Here is a 23,457-nt window from a genome sequence, read left to right on the forward strand (position 1 = left end):
TAGTTCCTTGAGGTGTGAAGTTAGGTCATTTATTTGAGACTCTTTGTTTCTTGAGGTAGGCATTTATTGCTATGAACTTCGTTCTTAGAACCGCTTTTGCTGCATCCCATAAATTTTGTGGGCTGGAGGGTGGTGGGGTGTGGGTAGGGGTAGGGTTGGGGAGGGGAGCAGCTGCCTGGCCAGGAGCAGCTGCTCCTGGGGCTGCTGCCCTGGGTGTGGCACTGGCCGAAGAGCACGTGGTGGGGGAGGGAAAGGGGGCGGCATGGGTAGGCAGGGCAAGGAGGGGGCCGTGGGGAGGTTGTGGAGGGACTCATCGAATTGCCTGCCTCCCGCCCCGTCTGCCACCTGGCACTAGGAGCAGCCCCGGGTGACAGCGTGACAGCCATGTCTGCAGCAATGAGGCAAGGGTTCTACTAATTCCATCATCAGAAGAACTGCAGTGACTGACTTCTTGGCAAACACCAAGGCCAACACCAGCGTGAACTGGAGCTACATGGCACTCAGTGTCATTGGGCTGGTGGCTTTGTACCTAGTGTTCGGTTATGGAGCCTCTCTTCTCTGCAACCTGATAGGATTTGGTTACCCAGCCTATGTCTCAGTTAAAGCCATAGAGAACCCCAACAAAGAAGATGATACCCAGTGGCTGACCTACTGGGCAGTGTTTGGTGTATTCAGCATTGCCGAATTCTTCTCTGACCTCTTCCTTTTATGGTTCCCCTTCTACTACGTGTTGAAGTGCAGCTTCCTGTTGTGGTGCATGGCCCCCAGCCCTGTCAATGGAGTGGACCTTCTCTACAAGCGCATCATCTGTCTTTTCTTCCTGAAGCACGAGTCCCAGGTAGACAAGGCAGTGAATGACTTGAAGGACAAAGCCAAAGAGACAGCAGATGCCATCTTTAAAGAAGCCAAGAAAGCTGCTGTGAATTTACTGGGTGAGAAAAAGAAAAGCACCTAAACCACTGACTGGATGAAACATTTCTGCCCTCTCTGTACTTTCCTAGTAGAGCTTGGTGTTATATTAGGAACTGTGGTATAATCATTTTAATAATGTTGCCTTGGAAACATTTTTGATATATTAAAAAAATGAATGTGTTGTAAGTTTTTTTGCTTACTTTTACTGTCTATATACCCAGGGAGCATTTAAATTTAAATTTAATGCAATGGGCAGTGATCAAGTTTTTAGAAAACATATTTTGCCTCTGGGTAGGAAAAGACCTATCCTGTAGGAAATATAAACTTAAAATGAAATTATATATCTCCCCCCAAAAAAATTTTGTGGGTAGTTCTAAGGTAAGATGGTAGAGTGAATGTCTTTTATGTATCCTGTGGATGGATAAGCAGGGCAAGGGCCAAGAACAGATCTACATGTATGTGTAAATTCTAACTGCCTTTCAAGACCTGAGAAGCACTTCATTTGCTGTATTAAGTAGCTTTATCTCATTTAATATATGTGTTATTCAGCTCAGATTAAGAATCAGAGTATGCTTCAAGCTTTTGCAATATTTTTAGAGATTAAAAATCCAAGGGAAAAAATATTTTTAAGTTCCAACCATACACTACTTCAATTCACATTGTTCTGGGCTCTTAACCCATCCACAAGGCAAGAAAATAAAAATTTCAGAAACAATAAAGAATTAAAAATTAGTAAAATTGTCATTACTCACAGGTGATATGATAGTTTACATAGAAAAAGCCTAAGAAATTTACAAAATTTTAAAGCCAAGATATTCATTTAACAAAATTTCAGATTACAGTGTCAATGTACAAAGTCCAGTTGTATTTCCGAATACTAAGAATAAATAACTGAAGTAGGAAAATGAAAAAAATTCCAATATCCTTACAAACCAAATCAAACAAACTAAGGAAAAAACTCTAAGAAATAAAATGAAGAATGGGCAAAACTTAGACAATAATTACTGGAATATGTTGCAGAGAGACATTAAAGAAGACATTAAAAAAATAAACAAGTAAATAAATAACAAAGCAAGCATATCATGATCATAGGCTGGATAACTTGAAGTTGTTAGGAAATGAATTCTCAAAAAAACTTATCTACTAAATCAATGCAATCTCTATCTAAATCCCAGTTGACTACTTTGTACAAATTAACAAGCTGATTATAAAATGTTTGTGGTAATTCAAGAGCCCTAAAATAACTAAAACAATTTTGGAAAATAACAAACTACCTGATTTTGTGACATCCTCTCGGGCTATAATATTCGGGCTATAATAAGACAATGTAATACTGACCTAAGTATAAAGAAATAGAGGAGGAGTGTCCAGATAGACCCACATGTATATGGTCAATTGACTTTAAAGGCACTAAGGTCATTTGAAAGGGAAAATATAGTCTTTTTAAAAGCTAAAGCTGATATAACTGGTTAACCACTTGGAGAAAAAATGAAGTTGGTTTCTAACTCAGACATACACAAAAATTAAGCAGAAAAGTATACGTTATAGGCATAAATGTAAAAGACAAAATTTCTAGAGGAAATTATGAGAGAATAACTTTGAAATCTGGATGTAGGCAAGGATTTCTTAGAACCCAAAAGCATCAATAATTTTTAAAAGTTATAAATATGACTTTGTCAAAATTTAAAAACTTGCTTCTTCAAAGACAATTAAAGAAATAAGAAGTAAGGCACGTGCTTGTAGAAAATGCCAATATTTGCAACACATATATCTATTAAGGAAATTTATACAGAATATATTCCATAAAGAACTGAATAATAAAAACCCAGTTTAAAAAAACAAATGAAAAGCGGGAAAAGATTTGATCAGACAGTTAAAGATATGACATGCAAATGACCAAAAATCACATGAAAGAATGTTGAACATCGTTTGTCATGAGGGAAATTCAAATTAAAATCACAATAAAATACCATTCCACATCCAATAGAGTGGCTAAAAAAAGACTGACAATACCAAATGTTGGTTAAGATTGGGAGCCACTGGAACTCCTGTAAACTGCTGTTAAGAATGTAAAATGGTGCAGTCATTTTGGACAACAGTTTGGCAATGTTTTATAAAGTTAATCATAAACTTACCAAACAACCCAGCAATGTTAATCCTAGTTTTTAACCCAAGAGAAATTAAAATATGTCTACTCAAAGAGTTGTACAAAAATGTTCACAGTAGCTTTAATTATAACAATTTTTAAAAATGGAAAGGACTCAAATATCTATCATTAGAAGAATGGGTAAACACATTGTAGTACAGTGACACATGACTCGACAATAAGAATTAACAAAGTACTGATGCAAGCAACAAGATGAATGAATCTCAAAAACATAATTTTGAGTGAAATAATCTGGACACAAAAGAATATGTACTATATAATTTCATTTATCTGAAGTTTTAGAATAGTCAGAACTAAGCTGTGATAGTAAAAATCAGATCAGTGGCTGCTGGGATTGAGGGTGCAAGATATAGCCTGGAAAGAGGCATGGGGAATTTTTGGGGTGATGAAAATGTTCCACATCTTGATTGGGGTGATAGTTATATGGGTATACACATATATTTGCCAGAATACATTAATAACTGTATAGTAAAAATCTTTTGATTTTATTCTTTGTGAATTATGTACCAGTAAATTTAATAAAAATATGTTATGTAGAAAATAGAAGAAGAGGGAACATGCCACCGTTGTGAGGTTATTGTAGTTGATCAATTTTGACATTTTTCCATTTAAATCTATATGATGAATATGTACTATTTTCTGACTTTTAAAGAAAGTGTTAAAAATTGTAAAATTTTCAGTGGTTCCCAGATACATTTCTGGGTGTTCCCAGATTATACAGTCAAGTTTTTCAGCCACTGAGTACTGAGCACTCCACATCTTCTTTCTTGAGTCAGACATGTGGATAGTCATGTATATTTTCATCCATTATTTGGAGGAAAAAAGTAAGATAAGTAGCCAGAGTAGGGAATTATTGTTTCCTCTACATTTCTTTGTGTTCTTCCTTATGTTTCTAAAGCCAATAAACAATAACAACACCCAAACCTTAAAGATATTTATATCAACTCTCTGGCATAAATATAAGAAATTAGCTTGTTTACTGTTGCCAAAATTTCAATTTTTCTGTTACAATTATTTCCTAAAATACTTGCACTATTTTTAATACACCAGCGTTTTAACGTTCACCCAAAATTCTTCCTGTCTTTCTCAGGTTTGTAGCTTTATTCACACTGGGAAAAGGGATACTCCTAGAAAGAAAATGATTATTTCCATGAAAATTTAAGATGTTATCTTTACACATAGGAGGAAAAATATTTTAGATATGCTTCTGGCTCACTGACTGAAGTTCCACGTGAATTGTTCCTTCATTAACTTTGCTGAGATGACAACATTAACAACAAAAGACTTTGGGTTCTGAGTTTATTTACTCTGAAGATAAATTCACGACTTATCATTGATTTATTTGAGTGAGGTTAAGTTAAATTTAGATCAATGAAAATTAAAATACATAACTTCAGAATTACCAAATAACAGCTCTTCAAAACATGAGTACGTAAAGCTGTGAATAAAAGTCAACTCTGTGTTGATGTATAAGCATAATGTGAGGCCTTGTAAAGCTTGGGAAAGGATTTGAAATGAAATATTAATCTTAAACTGCCTAATTTAATTTTTATTCAAGAATTGTTCCTAGAAGCATCTGTGTTTTGGAGTTTTCAGACTATATAAATAGACTTCTTTTGTACTTAACTCTAGATAAGCATCTTTAGTGCCCTGGAATACATATTAGTTACAAGGCTATTTCTTTCTGCTTTGGTTTCTGTATTTCTAGTGGGGTAGCTTTGCCTAGAGGAATTGCATTAACATGGACATGGCTGGTGATGTAAGAGAAAAGATTTAGATTTGATTGAAAAAGGGACTCTGCATGATAGATTTTCTGGTTTGATAAGCAAAGCAGCAGGAGTATATCACTGTAATAACAAACTTAGTGCTTTGAAATAAGACACACACCATGCCTAATTTACCAGTTCTGTGATTAAAAAATGCATTCTATTTAATCAGATTTTGCAATATTCTCAACATATAACTACTTTTAGTATTTGGAACATATAGTACATACAATTTCTTTCTTCCTTTATGTCCCTTTTTTCCCCCTTTCTTTTCCTTTCCTTTTTTCTTTTATTTTTCTTTCCCTTTCTTTTCTTTTCATTCCTTTTTTTCTTTTTTTTTCCATTTAGCAAAGCTTTCTCTTTTGAAAGATACATTGCCTTTTTCATAATTTCTGATAAATAAATGTACTGCTAAATTCTTTTATGCATAGTTATGCATTCTCTAACTCAGAGCTAATTAGCTCTTTCTAGCCAGAAACCACAGGAAATTATACTATGAGTGCATTCCTTAGTTGTGTTCCACTCTGTGTTTCACTAGACCCCTTCTGATTGGCATTCCAGTCTCATAGATCCTTCTTTTAGCTCTTCAGTCAAATCATTTATACATATTCAAATTTCTGTCTTATCTCATGGAGCAGTGCAATAATATAAGTGGAACTATTTTAAAGTCGTAAAATTTTGAGAAACAATTACATAAACCAGCATTTTAAATTCTCTATTTAACTTTAATTATGATGAACATTTTAATTCCTACCTAAATGCCTTTGTGTTGCTTACTTATCTTTTCTGAATGTAAATTACCATCTTATGCAACATAATTGAACAAACTGAATTATAAAATGAGATATAGCTTATAAACAATGTGTTTCATAATAGTGACAAAAGAATTAGGGCCTCTAAATTAATAAATGACATGTCACAGTAATTCAGAAATACTATCAAATATGTAATAATCTGGTAAAAACAATTGCAAACAATTGTTTGCAGGAGCATTATTTTTTAGCTTTTTAATTTATATTGGAGTATAGTTGATCAACAATGTTGTGATAGTTTCAGGTGTAGAGCAAAGTGATTCTGTTATACATATACATGTATCTATTCTTTTTCAAATTGCTTTCCCATTTAGGTTGTTTCATAATGTTGAGCAGAGTTCCCTGTGCTATGCAGTAGGTCCTTGTTGGTTATCCATTTTAAATGGACACGGGGGCATTTTCTTGGGCAGAAAAAAATGTGGTGCAAATTTTAGATATTACAAGAAAATTTAAAGGCTAGCGGTGTGGTAATTAGAATAATGGTCCCTGAAGACATCTACACCCTAATTCCCAGAATTTATGACTAAGTTAAGTTACACAGAAAGGGAGAATTAAGGTAGCAGATGGAATTAAGTTTGCTAATTTGCTGACCTTACGATAGAGGGATGATCCTGGATTTTCTGGGTGGGCGCAATGTAATCACGAGACTCTTTGATATGGATGAGGGAGGCTGAAGAAGAGGTAGCAGTAAGGGAATTAGAGGACTAGACCCCCTGCAGCTGGCTTTGAAGATAGAGGAAGGGGACCAGGAGACAAGGGATGCAGGTGACCTCTGGAAGGTGAGTAAGGCAAGGAAATGGATTGTTCCCTTGAGACTCCAAAAGGGAACGCAGCCCTGCTGACACTTTGATTTTAGCCCAGAAAGACCAATATTGGATTTTTGATATAAAGAGCTGCAAGGTAATAAATTTGTGCTGATTTAAGCCACTACATTTGTGGTAATTTGTTACAGTAGCAATAGAAAACTAATGCAGAATGAATAAATACATTTTAAGTACTAGTATGAAATAACATGTATTCAATAGCTAAAATTTGTGTTATGAAAAGTTTCATAAAATTTGTTAGTGTTCTACAGATACTTAATCTAAATAAAATTTAAAATCTAAATTTGATAAGTTACTTTGCATATAAGGAAGCTGTTTAAAGGTTTAAAGGCAATCATTAGGCAAGCAGGTAACTTGTTCTAAAATAATTTATTTTAAAGATGGCTTTCTTCTTCAGCATTCAATTGCCAAAAGATTTCAATCACATTCTTCATGAGATATTGAAAATCTGAGCATAAAACTAACTATGACAGTATTGGGAAAGTTTGACAAGGTATGGGCAAGAGTGACCTAGTTAGTCAAACTGTAGCTATGTGAAAAATTAATGAAATTATTCAGACCAAATTCCTCTTAGCTAGTCATGTGACAAGTAAAAGCAAAGAAGATTGTATTTTAGAAGTGGTTTTAACATTTAAGTCTAGATGGTTTCAGAGGATCTATCTAATCATGCAATTTTGTTTCATCACATTCTAGCCGCTCCTTGAAAATCATCTTTGTGTAGAAAAAAAGTATTATATTATATATCTGAACTATTGTTTTACTCCAGTGTACTGCTAGTGGGATGGCTGCTGAGGATCTATGCCTTGTCAGGACGTGTGCCATGACATCTAGAATTATCTGTAATATGTACAGAAAACAGACTGCCCTTAGGCTGTAACACAAACATAATTGTGTTGCTTAATAACTAAGTCACTTCAAAAAATACAACCATATATATGTGTATGTATATATATATATTATATCCCATACCACAATGATCCAGTTGATAACCCAAGTTGCCATCTTAAATTCTTCCAGTAATAACTTTATTCTCAACACCACTAACCTTTGTGTGATTCTGCACCTGTTCTCTCTCAGCCCCTCACTCTCAATTTGTAACCCAACCCATTTCCTCAATCTCAGACCATTAATCTGCAAGATGACCTTTGGTTACTTGGAAAAGCAACTTAATGGACTGATTCATTCTTGCTCTTAGCAAACCTGCATCTATTTCTCTGTCTTCTCCTAATCCTGCACATAAAAGCCCAGTGCTGCCTGGAGCACTTGGATCTTCCCTTGGAGGCAAAAGAGGGCAGAAACTCAAGGAGACTGCAGAGGAGTATTTAAAATTTGAACCTTTCCCTTTTCCCCAGTTGTATACGTATGCCTGTTTATGCTGGGCCTGCTTTAAGTCATAAAATGTAAAAAAAAAAAAAAAAAAAATACTCCAAAGACTTTGTTACAGCTTCATTGGAAAATGGGAAGCAACACATCTTGTAATATGAACTGGAACAAAAAACAAAGTTGAACCAGGATATTTTATGTGTCCAACCTGGAAAATTAAATGTGACCTGTTTTTATTTGGTTATTGTTGAGGGAAAGAGGTGCTGTTTGCTTGATTATTTTTTTGTTTGTGACAAAGTCCAATTGGATAACATCAGAACTTAACAAATCTTGTGTTTGTCAAAAATAAAAGTCATTTTACCTTGTGGCCACCATGAGAAAGTTTATGACTGGAACATCTTTGATAAAGCTGTTTACTTGGAAACTGGCATCTCGGGCTTAGGAATTGTGGTAGAGGAACAGAATTACTGCCGTACTCTGTCAATTATATTCCATGTTTCCGAGTCACATATATTTCCTGTAACATTTTGAAGAAAGTTTCTGAAGAATTGGCAGCTAAGCCATCTCTGTTCCTCGTGCAAATGGGTCTAACTCTGTTGCCTATGACTACAGTTAGAGTTAGTTCGCTAAATGAGAATTCCTAATGCTGGAGCCAGTTTTGGTAACAGTGAAAACTTAGATAGCTTTCATGACAGGTGAAAATTGATTTACTGAGAAAAATGGTACTCTGGTCACATGTGGATAATCTCAGATGCTTAATAACAAATAAATAAAAGCATCTGTGATGTTTTTCCTGCTCTGGTGAATGAGATTAAGTGCTCCTATCATGGGCGGCCATTGTCCTTCATCTCTGCCTCAGTGCTACCCTGAACTCTGCAAGCAGGCTGGAAAGTGGTGTGTCTGTCTCAGCACAGTGGATGGGGACTCTTCCCTTGAATCACTGCTGTTGCCTGAGGACTTTTAAAAAAGAAATGGGGGTCCATCCATGTTGCTGCAAATGGCATTATTTACAAAACAGAAACAGACTTACAGATGTTGAAAACAAACACGGTTACCAAAGGGAAGATGTTGGGGGGAGGGATAAATCAGGAGCTTGGGATTAACATACATACACTACTATATATAAGACAGATAACCAACAAGGACCTACTGTATAGCACAGGGAGCTCTACTCTATATTCTGTGATCACCTCTATGAGAAAAGAATCTGAAAAGTAATGAATATATGTATATGTATAACTGAATCCCTTTGCTGTACACCTGAAATAACACAACATTGTAAATCAACTATACGCCAATAAAATTAAACAAAAAAAAGAAATGGTGTTCCCTTGTGAATTTGTTCCTGTTTCATAGGAAGCCAGCTCAAATGCCAGATATCAAAATTTGAAAGGCTTGACTGAACTCCAGATAAAAAACACTAAATAATTTTAAGAAGAGAGGGCTACATTCAGAGCAATTTTAGGGGAGTAATTCTCATACTAAGCTTACTGGTGGGTGATTTTAGGCCTAGGAATTAGAGAGATATTTCTGCTACAGACAGAAGTGGACAGTGGCATACAACTGTGACATATTAAGGTATTTTAGTCTTCAGAAGTAAAAAGTCACTATTTTAAAATATTTATTGCATACCGATATGACCCATACACTTTTCTAGGCAAAAGGGATATAGCAATGAAGAAAACATACAAAGTCTCTGTCTTCATGGCCTTACTTTTTAGAGACTGGAGAACAAAATAAATAACATATTATTTCTAGGATCATATAGTGTTAAGCAAATTAGAAAATATACAGCTAGTTATAAGCATAGTAAGGAGTAGTATGGATGCTATTTTTGGATAGAGAGGTAAAAATTCTAGCTGAGGAGGGATTCTTTGAGGAAAAATCATGGGGAGGGTACCTGGGGAACACATTACAGAGGAAGAGCAGAGAGCTTTGTGTAAGCGGATCACTCCCCGTGTTGTACAATTCCATAATCCCACGCTGCGTTGAAGCCAAACAGCAACAAACTTCACAGTGAAATTTGCCTGTGGGATAAAAAAAATCATTGTGTCTTATCATTTGAACTAGATGTATTTAATACTTCTTTCTTTATTTTAGCAAACAACCATTTTGTGATGATTCTTACTTTAAATAATAAACTAAATGAGAGTACAATCATTCATCTTCCTGCCATAGGGACTTAACCACTGTTGATATTTTGACATATTTTCATGTGTTTTTAAAACACACATGTACTTTTAAAATCACATAAGTAACATATTAAAGTGTCATATTAAAAATTAATATGTTGCAAATAAACCCATAGTTCATTTGTCCACCCTAATTCCAATTTCTTCCCTCCCAGAGGCAAATCTTCACTATGAAGTTGGTGTCTGTGCATCCAGCCTTTTTCCAAATATACATGCATGTACACACACATGCACACAGTAGTATCATTTTATGTGTGTTTTGCATAAGTGGTAATGCACTATTTACCTCATTCTACAGCCTTCTTCTTATAAACAATATCTCATCATGCTCTATCAATGTTGATCTAAAGATGTACTTCATTCCTTTAGCTGCTGTGTAGTATTCCATTTTCAAATGTTTATATATGTGTTCAAGTGTGCACATGTGAGTATTTACCCATGTATGTAAATGCATGTGTTTGTGCATGAGTGTACTATTTTATTTAGTAACCCTGTCTCAATAAATGAGGTATAACATGAAATGTTTTTAATTTTCCTACAGTCTTCAAATACATTAGTTGAATTTCCTTTTCTTATCACTTAAAATTTCCCATGCATCCCGTAATTTACTGGCCAGTTTTACATATTAAAGTTCAGTTCGAAAGCTTAATATAACATGAAATTTCATTCTCACCCCTTTCCCATCCTCAACACAAGCTTGATCTGAGACCCTGACTACCCAAAATGGGAAATGGGAAGCTACCCTCTTCTATCTCAGGCCCTGGTTTCTTCCTCTTTGATGGCCCCTCAGTTCCTGCCAGGAGCACAGAACCCCACGCACTTCTTGTGGCTGTGATCTCTTCACATGTTATATAGAATTAGAGTAAGAGAAATATTAAAGGTATCTGATTCTTCAAGTTCAGTTTTCAAAAAAGTAACACTTCACATTAGTATTTCTCTTGATAACAAAGAGTTTTTTAGAAATATATATATATATTAAAATTATCTTTTAGTCATATTTCTCTCACTTATTGCTTTAGTGTCAATTATCAGGTTTTCCAAGGTGAGTATCTGAGAGATAAATTTTCATTGTAAATATAAAAAAAGAAGACTGCATTACCATTGCATTACCATTTTGATCCTATCAGTCTCATTTACTCTGGCTTCACTTCTGTTTATCTTGCTGAGTCCAGCCCACCATCAACCATCATGCAAAGAATGGGTAAAATAGTTCAACTTTTCCCAGGAGAATCTTGAAAATATTATTTTGTTATCTTTCTGGAAATAATCTACTCTGTTCCTGGGCATTCATAGAAGTAGTATAATTTAAGAAACACAGAAATTGCAAAGCTATTAACAAAGTCTTCTTAAACTACACTTGTGGTGTTATGCAAAATTTCCACAATTTTTAAAAATTAAGTGCCTAAATGTTATTGTTAAAAAGATCAGTTACTATCTGAGAGGAGTAGCACATTAAGCTGTTATCTGCCACGAACTCCTTACTGCAGTTCAATGCATGCCCTTATCTAGTCAGTTAACCTATAATGAACAGAGAAGAAGGGGAAAAAGACCAAGGAAGGGCACTGTGGGCAGGGTGTGTGAGCATAAAAGTTGAAGACATCAGTCCAGGGTGCAACTGAACCCAACGTGTTGAAAGGAAGATGGCGTGGGGAGAAAATAATGCACACCATTTTATATGGAGACATCCCTGATGTCCACTATAAAAAAACACACACCATCACACAGCATATCAAGCAGCTGTGAATGTGGCTGCTTGCAGGTGAGTTTATGTGTGTCTACACACATGCACAAGCAATAGATATATACATATGTGTGTAAGTAATTGGGATGAATCTAGAGTTTGTGCTTAATTCAGAAATGTACCAGTGGACCTCATCAACATGTGTAAAGCACATTAAAGAAAACAAGAATTTCATCAAAACAACCTTATTAAAAGTCAGTGAGATGGCAGCTTGGGATTGACATGTACACACGCTATATTTAAAATAGATAACCAGACCACCTAGAGGGGTGGGATAGGGAGGGAGGGAGGGAGATGCAAGAGGGAAGAGATATGGGGACATATGTATATGTATAACTGATTCACTTTGTTATAAAGCAGAAACTAACACACCATTGTAAAGCAATTATACTCCAATAAAGATGTTAAAAAATAATAATAATAAATAAATAAATAAAATAGATAACCAACAACCTATAGCACAGGGAACTGTGCTCAATACTCTGCAATAACCTAAATGGGAAAATAATTTGAAAAAGAATAGATACTTTTAAATGTATAACTGAATCATGCTGCTGTATATCTGAAACTAACACAACATTGTTCATCAACTATACTCCAATATAAAATAAAAATTTTTTAAAAATCAGTGAGGCACATCAAGCTGCAATTAAAGAAAATGGAATTCTGCTTTCTTCAGCCCTGGTCGAGGCCATCTGACTGCGATGTTATGTGTGATAACTGTGCTTTAGGAAGGATATAAAATAATGTCTGTGGAGAGGACACTCAAAACAATGTTGAAGCAGATACCATTGATGTCCACACCCACCTGGTAGCAACTAGCTGCAACATGTTCTGGAAAACACAACACCTTTCCAACTACAGGGCTTGTCTCAAGGGCAGAGCTTCCTCCAGCTTTGGCTCCTGTGAGGTGAATCCTGCAGTAGAACATGGTCAACACCTTGGGCAATACAGCAGATGGGTCAGGAAGTTAGTGTATCAAAGCCCCCGCCTCCCCACACTCTGTTCGACAAATCTAAAGTATGTTAAGCATGGTATTTCAGAAGGTCCCAGAGACAGGTGTCAATGTTGGTTGTCCACAGTGGTACCTGCCTCACTGACACACTTAACCATTAGCTTATCTCCTGTCCTGTGTCTGTTTCCCACTCCCTCACTTGGGTTTCTAGGAGTCATCACTCGAGTAAACTACAGACACCCAATCCCTTGCTTAGGGTCTCTTTTAGGTGAAACCTAAACTAAGACAATTGTGAAGTGGGTTATGGTTTTAAAAACTGAAAATGACAATTGAAATAGAAAAATTAGCAACATGACACAACTGAACCTACCTATGAAACAGAAACAGACTCACAGACATAGAGAGCAGACTTGTGGTTGCCAAGGTGGAGATGGGGTTGGGAGAGAGATGGATTGGGAGTTAGGGATTAGCAGATGCAAACCATTATACAGAGAATGGATAAACAACAAGGTCCTACAGTATAGCACAGGGAAATATATTCAATATCCTGTGATAAACCATAATGGAAAAGAATATGAAAAAGAATGTATTTATATGTATAACTGAGTCACTTTGCTGTACAGCAGAAATTAACACAACACTGTAAATCAACTATAGTTCAATCAAAAAAAAAAAGAAAAATTAGCAACAATAATGTCATCTTCACATATTTGAAGTTTCATGAGGGAAAAAGGACTAGATTTATTTCTATGATCCTTTCAAGGAAAGACAATAACGAAGATGTGTGTGTGTGTGTGTGTGTGTGTATGTGTGCATGTTGGTACTTCAGAATGGTGAACATTTGTTGAAGAAAGGAACAAATGTTAATAATCAAATGTATTGCACTGTCTTGCTAGAAGATGCGTTGCACTCTCCAAGGCTGGTTTATGCCAACTTGGACCAGAAATCCAAAAAAACAACTGTTAAAATAGAAAATTGTTCTTAAAGAATTCATTATAAGAAAGAAACAAATCATTTACTACCATTTTTACCTTCTTCAATAAAGCAAGCTATGAATATATCAGTTGATGCTGATGCAGACTTTTTTTAAAAGATAAGAGCATTTCTTACAGGTACAATCTGAGGGAGCTGTTTCTCTTTCAGATAAAAAACTGAAACGAGTTTTTATCAGAAACGCGTGAAAAAGAAACCTGTTATTCATAATATCTCCATCTAAAATAGAGAAGCTGTTGTTGAATTTGAGTCATACATATTGGCTTGTGTGACTTTTGGGGGAAAATGTCAGGTGAGCACCAATTTTTTATTAAAATAATCATAAAGTATTCAAATAGGAAATAATATTTGATATATATATAGTATTTTATAGACTTTCCCACATACTTGAAAATACTCTCATTCAGAAAAAAACCCCCAAGTCATCAGGGAGCATTTAAAATTACTTGAATGCTATTGTAGATTGAAAGATAATTAAGAGTACTGTAAAAATGAATTTATCTTGATGTGTAATTAGGTTAATACATACTCGTGATGCTCTTAGGTTTCAAGAACTTAGCTTTCATGAGGTTTTTAAAATTGTTTTTGTTCTTTTGGTATTAGATAAACATTTTAAATCATGTTTAATTTTCCCATATAAACATTCTCATTTGGTCAGAACTGAGAAACTCATTAATAAATACACTAATGTCCCTCTGTGGGCTATAAAATGTATATTCAGCTGGTTACAAAGCCCACAAACAAAACATATTTTTGCGTTTTTTCTTTTGGCCAATAGCAATCATCTTTTTGTAGGAAGCACGGTGATTTATCGGATTTTTAATAGCAACCTGGTGATTTATGGGATTTTTAATAACAGCCTATTGAGATATAATTCATGTACTGTATAATTTACCTCATTAAAGTGTACAATTCAATGGTTTATAGTATATACACAAAGTTGGGCAATCATTACACCAATTTTAGAACATTTATATTTTTTAAAAAAGAAACTTCATACTCATTAGCAGTCATTCCCAGTTTTTCCCCAACCTCCAGCCCCAGCCCTAGGCAAACACTAATCCACTTTCTGGGTCTATAGAGTTCCCTATTCTGCACATTTTATATAAAAGGAATCATAAAATATATGCACTATGTGGTCTTTTGTGACTGGCTTCATTTATTTAGAATAATGTTTTTTTTACAGGCGAATATGTTTTAGCTTTAATCAGTACTTCATTTCTTTTTATTGCTGAATAATACGTGGTTGTATGGATATATTACATTTTGGTTATCCATTCATCATTTGATGGACTTTTGCGTTATTTCTAAAATAGGTTTGGTTTTCTCTTGTGTCACAACTATGCTTGTTATATGTTGAAGATATAATGAAGATCTGTCGAAAACACATTGAAGCCCTAACTCTTAGTACTTTAGAATGTTACTTTATTTGAATATGGAGTCATTGAAGTTGTAATTAGTTAAGTGAGGTCATACTAGAATAGAAAGTTCCCTGAATCCTGTAAGACTTGTGTCCTTATAAGAAGAAGAGAGATACACGAAAAGAAGACAGCCAGGTGATCATGGAGGCAGAGATTGGAGTAATGCGTCTACAATCCAAGGAAAGACAAGGATTGCTGACAGACACCAGAAGCTAGAAGTAGTATGGAAGAATTCCCTGCTACAGATTTTAGAGGGATCAAGGTTCTGCCACACTTTTATTCCATGCTTCTAGCCTCCAAACTGTTTGAGACTAACTTTCTGGGTTTTTTAAATTGAAGTATATTTGATTTACAATATTGTGTTAATTTTAGGTGTACAGCATAGTGATTCAATATTTTTGCACATTATATTCCATTATAGGTTATTACAAGATATTGGGTGCAATGTCCCATGCCATACAGTAAATCCTTGTTACTTATCTATTTTATGTATAGTAGTTTGTATCTGTTAATCCCAGACCCCTAATTTGTCCTGACACCCCTCCCTCTCCCCTTTGGTAACCACAAGTTTGTTTTCTATGTCTCTGAGAGTCTGTTTCTGTTTCATATATACATTCTTTTGTATTATTTTTTAAATTCCATATATAAGTGATATCATATGGTATTTGTCTTTCTCTGACTTATTTCACTAAGCATAATATTCTCTAAATTTCTGGTGTTTTAAGACACGTGGTTTGTGGAAATTTGTTACAGCAGCCCTAGGAAACTAATACACCTTGTATGCTACAATTTATCATTCTCTTGCTGCTTTAAAAATTTCTCTTTGTTTTTGGCTTTCAGCATGAAAAATATGTGTCTGTGTGTGGGTCTCTTTGTGTTTATTCTACTTGGAGTTTGTTTTCTTGGATGTGTAGGTTAGTGGTTTTCATCAAATTTGGGAAGTTTCAGCATTATTTCTTTGAATATTTTCTTCTGCTCCTTTTTTTTTTTTTAGTAGAAGCATTATATAATGTTTATTTATATATGTCCACAGATGCTTGTACAACATACAGTGACTACTTCTAAAGCTCAGAGCATTTTTTTCCATGGTGGGGCGGTCACTGTGCAGGTACCCCAGCCCTCCCTTTGCTCCTTTCTTTTTCTCTTCTTCTGATACTTCCATTACACATACATCAATGATGTCTCATATTTCTATGAGGCTCTGCTCATTCTTCTTCATTCTTTTTTCTGTCTGTTTTTCAGATTCCATAATCTCTATTGACCTATCTTCAAGTTTACTCATTCTTTCTTCTGTCAGTTCAAAGCTACTTTTCAGCCCCTCTAATAAAGTTTTTACTTTGTTTATTGAATCTCTGGAATTTCCATTTGGTCTCGTCTGTAATTTCTAACTCTCTATTGATATTCTTTGTATGATGAGACATTGTCATTATATATTCCTTTACTTCTTTATGCATGAGCTTCTCTAATTCTTTGATCACATTTATAATGACTGCTTTGAAGGGTTTTTCTTCTAAATCCAGTACCTTGGCCTTCTCACAGTTAGTTTCTGTCGGCTGCATTGTTTCCTGTGTAGCAATCACACGTTTCTGTTTCTTTGTATATCTTTCCTCTGCTTCTCCAAGCATGGAAGCTCAGCCATATGTGCATATGTGCACCTGGGACAAAGGTGATTGAGACACCGTATTCTCAGTCTAACATGCCTGGGACAGACAGCTCTATGCATAGGGGCTGGGTGGAGGAAGGGGGGCCCCAACTTCTCAGTCACACTTGTCAGAAATTTAGCCTCTGCAACTCAGAGGTGGAAATAATGAAAAATACTTGTAACTTGCCCCTCCTGGTTGGATTCCATATTCCTTGACTGGGAACTGAGGGGAGAGAAAGACCCAACTTGTTGGCCACACACATGAACCCATGCATATGGGAAGGTGAGAAATGAAGGCAGTGCATTATGGCTTAAAAAACACAGACTCTCACTGTGTTACTGAAAGCTCGGCCTCTCTGTACACCGGTGCTGAATCAAATCTCAGAGACAGAGGTTTAGGTGAAGTAGAAAAGGATAGCTTTATTACTTTGCTAGGCAAAGGGGGATACAGTGGGCTCCTGCCCTCGAAAACTATGTGTCCCAACCAGGGAGGATTTGATGAGGGGTTTTATAACAATGGTTCAAAGATGGGGTCTCTGACAAGATTAGGAGGTGAGCAGGGTCTGCAGTCTCTTAATCTCATCTCAGGTGGTCTCCTAATCTTGATGAGCTTCTCTGGTCCCTTTAATCTGGCCTCAGATGGTTTCTTGGCTGCTCCTCTCTTGATTAGCTACTGCTTGAATCTGCCCTTTGGAACTCAGGGAAGGTCATGGAGGCTGGAGTCTTGCCTACAAGAAATGGGGGACAAAAGGGCCTCCGTGACCGGGAGCCCCACAGGGCCTCACTCAGTTTCCATTGGTCTTATTGAGATTGAATAGATTTTCCTCAATAAATGGCTCTTCATTTGCTGTTTGCCTGTAGGACAACTTCCTGAAACTAAATGGTTGTGATTTAACAGTAAACAGTAGTTTTTTTATTTCACAGGAAGCAGGTCTGGGGAGCCCCTCACACCACCATCTGGAAGGGGAACTCTCTTGATAGGAAAGATTTTGTGTTACTGGAATATGACTTATGCAAGGACTTTTGTTCACAATGTATCCCAAGTACCTATAACAGCCTGGCACATAGAAGCCTTAAATAAATATGCGTGGAAGGAAAAAAAGAAAAGCAGAAAGAGTGAGGGAGAAAGGAGGAAGAAAAGAGAGGGGAAAGGAAAGATGAACAAAATAAATTTGAAAATACTTTTATTTATGTTTGGGTAGTTCCTGGAAAACAAATCAGGAGAATCAAATTTTCTGTTTGAAGTCCCACCATATGGAGCAGATCCTGATTTTATTTTTATTAACTAAATTAATTCATTAACTAAATTAAATATTTTAATTAACAAATAATGCAATCCCAGTAGATTTTTTTATTCCTTGTTTGTGTGTGTTTCAACATGAAAGATAAATTTATACTAAATCACTCACACAGTATTAACATATAATAAAATATATAAATAAAAAATAAATATAAGAGAATTTCTATAACTATGATGGCATGTATTAAGAACCATGAATAATGTGATAAAAAGAGTTACCCTGTTTAGTTGGTTGATGTCTTAATGACTATTGGGCTAACTTGACAATCACTGTCAACTTTTTTATATCACCCTAGTCATGTAGACAAGGAAAGTTCAGTTTGAAAAACTCTATATTATTGCAGTTAAAATTTTCTTCTATACCTGATGAATAATATTTTCCTTCCGTGAATTTTTTACATAATGGATTGCTAATATGTGCAATTCCTCCCATACTTTGGCTGCTCTGTTAGATCCTTATAGTTGCATCCTTCCTTGTGCCTTAGGAAAGTGGTTCAGTTTGCAAATTCTCATATTTGACATTTTGTTTTTTCAACAGAGCTAAACTGTCACCCTCTGTCAAGCTGAAGTCTCAGAAAAGGGCTCATCAATTACATACTCCACCACAGCTATAACATCGTATGTTTCTATGCTTGTTGGCCTAAATTGATTTTAAAAGCCATCACAAAAAGTCTAAAGGCAGTTGAGTATTCATAATAAAGCTTTGCTGAAATATAGGAAGTAAGAACTGATTAAAACATTGATACATAAACTTCTTGGGGTTAAATAAGTGCTAAACTAGACTTACACCTAAACTTTGCATTTAATATTAGGAGATTTCAGATATCCTTTATTACTTATTTTCTCAAATAGAAGCATTTTTAAATATACAAAAACAATCAGCTTAAGCATTGAAGAAAAATCATCAAACTTTTGAGTTACTATCAAAAACTAAAAATTTGACTGAATTCACTGTTTTAAGCTGAATGTTCCACATTCATACGTGATTCCTGTCTTGTGCTGGCAAAGTGTTAAATGTCAAGCCCACCACAAGGTTGTCAGGTTTCCCCATCAAATTGTCTCCATTTGTTTCCAACATATTTTATGATTTCATGGGACTGGAAATCAAGAGGCCTTCAACTTGAAGGGAGCTTCTCAGACCTTTTCTGAACAACTTCAAACCAATCAACCGTTTCATCCTTTTAAATTTCATCCATCACCAGTTTGCAGTCTCATTTCCTACTTTTATAAAAAGCAAAATGATAGAGCAACCACCATGACAAAGTGACAGATCCATGAGCAACTCAAATCAAAAGACTGAAGGATATTTTTAAGAAAGCCTGCAGCCATCTGCTGAAATGTAAAGGAAGATAAGGTGCCTTCAATGTGTTTAAAGCTGAGAAATCGTTCCAGGATTAATTTGAAGAAGTAATGTATATTCACAGCCTGACATGATGCAGTTTTTGAAAGTCAGGGAATGTAAGGACGTTATTTCCTAAAAATGTAAGTCTTGCTGTCTGTTTTAAATCTTCTCTATGATTAATAAAATTGTGTATTAAAATGATGACATTGTAGACTTAACCCAGGAATAGCTACTTGCTTACTTATTTATGCAGGAGAAGCAGCAATTTATGATGGATGAAGATAAGCCACACATATTTGTAAACATTTATATAAAATTCTATATATCCTATAATGAAAAGCAAAAAAATGTGGGCAGTTATAAACATCTAACATAAATCTTTCTAAATATAATGCTAAAGGCAATTGTAAAGGTTCAACACTAAGTCTTAAAGGGAAAATATAAAATATAAATTTAATAAATTTAATGTATTCATTTAATTAATTTAATGAATTTTATAAGTATAAAATTAATCCTTCAAGTCTTCTATACTTTATTGTCAAGACTTCCTCACGTGTTACATAAATCTCTACTGACAACTGACATTATTATTTGTTGTTTTCAGGTATCATATCCTATATTTTATCATAGAATGTGAATAACTATCTAAATATATCAATAATTTATAAAAAATATCACTAGATAATATGGAGTCTTAAAGTCTTTCAAACAGGGCTCATGAGTTCTATTTAACCATATCCTAAACAGAACTCTATTATGTTCATTACAGCCTCTGATTTTATTTTTCACAGAAATGTATAGAAAAAATCATCTAATATAGAAGATTTTAAATTTCCAATTTATATTTTCCTATGACTTAGAGAAAATATTATATATTTTTCTACTTCACAATTTAACAACTTTATACAATACAATTGGACATTCTAATGAAAGGAAAAAATTAGCACAATCATCTTACTCTCCATTCCCATTTCCCAAACTCGTTTATCTATTTGTATTATTATGAACAATTTGTTTTATTAACTATTTGTATTATTTATAGTTCTATGTTAGTTGCTTTAACAATAAATAATATTTTAAAATAATTTTCTTGTTCCATCAACTTTTGGTATTCCCTTAAGTTCCAGACTCTCTAAAATGACTATACTTCCCTAAATCTTTAACTTCCTAAATTCTATTATATCCTTAATATTAAATTGCCATGACTATTGTTAACAATTTAACTGTCAAGACTACTGTGAAAACTGTTAATATTTATACTATATTCCAAATGACAAGTAGTATTTTTCCATTTTGTCAATAGATTGGTTCTATGAGTTAAAAACTCTAGAAATATCAATCACTGTACCCCAAATACTACATTTCTTCCCTTATGGAAACAAAGGTATAACCCATATGTCACTTGAAGGAGAGTTTTCCTAGGATCAAGGTAAAATTTCCTTAAGCCCCATCAATAGCTTAAAATTATGGTGCATTTAAATTTGCTTCACAAATGGTCCCATGATTTCTGGTATAGCTTTTGTGTTCCCTGAACTTTCTGATTGCCTCTCTTTCTTTTTGACTAGGAATAAATTTGCTTACTATATACATAAAACTTAACCTTAATCCCATCTTTCTTTTTTTTTTAAAATTATTTATTTATTTATTCATTCATTTATTGGCTGTGTTGGGTCCTCGTTCCTGTGCGAGGGCTTCCCCCAGTTGCGGCAAGCGGGGGCCACTCCTCATCGCGGTGTGCAGGCCTCTCACTGTCGCGGCCTCTGTCTCGTTGCGGAGCACAGGCTCCAGACGCGCAGGCTCAGCAGTTGTGGCTCACGGGCCTAGTTGCTCCGCGGCATGTGGGATCCTCCCAGACCAGGGCCCGAACCCGTGTCCCCTGCATTAGCAGGCAGACTCTCAACCCCTGCGCCACCAGGGAAGCCCAATCCCATCTTTCTTAATCACATCTTCTATTGCATGTGGTCCAGTTTCTGCCTAGAGCAGTTTCTGCTCTAGGCAGAAACTGGACCTCATCTCTCATATTTTCTTCACCAACTTGCCTTAAGTGCTGTCTCAGCTCACTGCACAACTCTTACTGCAGAGCAATTTTCTCTGCACTTCTAGATTAATCTCCCTGATTCCTGGGCTTCAAGTTTTCCTCGTACTCATTTACCTCCTCTTATAAATTGAGCGTATTCTCTATTTGCCTCTTCAGAAAAGAAGAATGGGATGTAAGTTTTTTGCAGACAAATTTGGCATTACTTTGAATTCGCATCTATTGGACACTTAGTTTGTGTAAGACTTTTAAGTTCAAAATCAATCTCCTTGAAAATTATAAAGGGCTTTTTCTCTCTCAGTTTGAATGTAATTTTCATCTCTTTCAGGTCTTCCCTGCCATAGAACTTTATCACAATTCCAAAGATAGCTGAAAATATTTGATTTGGAAGAAAAAAAATAATAATTCAGATTATATATAATAGGAGTTCTGGCACGGCTAGGAGTATCCCATTAAGTTCTATTTCTCCAATCTTCCCATGGAACAATAAATTACACTTTCTTGAAGCATCTCAAAGCAAAGTTCCTATGGAGCATTGGGCATCCCTAGAAGTAGCAGCTGAGTTTGAAAAGTTGGCAGGAACATGGCCAAATTACACATTATAAATTTACGTAATAATAATTAATTTTGTGCTGTGGTATAGTTCTGAGTATTCAGATGGCCAACAGAAACCTGACTTCCTTCCTCTAGTAGTCTCGCCTTCTCAGTACAATCTTTCATTTTCCTCTCCCTTTCTGGAATTGTAAGCTACTTAGTAATGATGTCGAAAACTTAGCCTCTGTGCACCACTGCTGAATCGAATCTCAGAGACAGAGTTTTGGGTGAAGTAGAAAAGAACAGCTTTATTGCTTTGCCAGGCAAAGGGGGACACAGTGGGTTAATGCCCTCAAAACTGTGTGTTCCAACCTGGGGGGATTTGGTGAGGAGTTTCATAGCAGTTGTTCAAGGGGCAGGGTTGCTGATAAGGATCAGGGTGTGTGCATGGCCTGCATTCCTTTAATCTGGCCTCAGGTGGTCTCCTGATGAGCTTCTGTGGTTCTCAAGGTTATCAAACTGGGCTCTTCCCTCTGGAATGAAGAATGCTTCATCAAGTAGTTAACATCTTCCATTTTGGGGGAGTTTTAGTTCTGCAGAAGAGCTCAGAGATATTATTATGTGTATCATTTGAGGAGGAACCAGAACCCTGCCCCAAGGCTGCACTATTGTTTCTTGGCTTTTCCCCCTTTTTCTCTGCATCCCCTCCCTTCCCTGATTAGCAATTGTTTGAACCTGCCCTTTGAAACTCAGGGAAGGTCATGGAGGCTGAAGCCTATTTCCTACAAAGAAGAAATGGGGGACACAGAAAGACTTCTGTGCCCAGGAGCCCCACAGGGTCCTGATTGGTTTCAGTAGCTTAGTAGCTCTTTTCAATCTGAAGAAAAAAAATCTCTTTTTAGTACTGGGAAGTATTTTCCTTATTATTTTCTGGTAATTTCCCAACCAATATCCACTTACTCCACCATCACTAGCATTGTTTTATCATTCTCAGTTTCTGAAACTCCTATCAGGTAAGAGTGGAACTTCTCATTGATCCTTCAAGTCACTTGTAATTTCAATTTTTTGTCTTTTCTCCTTTTCTTTTTTCCTTTTTGTGGCTATTGTATATCTTTATCCTAGATTTATGCTTTATATCCTAGATTTTTATCTCATTTTCATTTTTCTTAATAGTCTGTTTATGTTTTGCAGATGGAATATTTTCTCTTACATACGTTTACTCTCTTGTGTTAACTGCATTCTTATTTCTTCAAGGTCTATTTTGTGTTTATTGTGGTCTTTTTCTTTCTATGCTACTTATTTTCTCTCTGTATTGGATACTCTCTAATTTTTTATCTGCTTATATTTAAGAATGGAGGATTAAGTTGATTTCTACTAGTGTGCCTTCCATCTGAGTAGGTCTGTCAGAATCAGAATGTTGACTTTTAGTTGGTGTGGAGTGTAGCTCCCACATGCCAGAAAAAGGAAGACTTTGCTTCAGGTGGCAATATTCACACCA

The 23,457-nt window shown here is 35.5% G+C and overlaps 1 protein-coding gene across 1 annotated transcript; it reads left to right on the plus strand.

Moving 5' to 3' along the window:
* Window positions 1–372: 372 nt before the first annotated feature.
* On the plus strand, window positions 373–1,119 carry LOC103016062 (receptor expression-enhancing protein 5-like). Its single transcript, XM_057548471.1, is given in 2 exon segments — window positions 373–438; window positions 440–1,119. Coding segments are annotated over 2 exon segments (570 nt in total). The 5' UTR covers window positions 373–384; the 3' UTR covers window positions 956–1,119.
* The last annotated feature ends 22,338 nt before the right edge of the window (window positions 1,120–23,457 follow it).

Source organism: Balaenoptera acutorostrata, chromosome 6, assembly GCF_949987535.1.
Source record: "Balaenoptera acutorostrata chromosome 6, mBalAcu1.1, whole genome shotgun sequence".
Classification (NCBI taxonomy): domain Eukaryota; kingdom Metazoa; phylum Chordata; class Mammalia; order Artiodactyla; family Balaenopteridae; genus Balaenoptera; species Balaenoptera acutorostrata.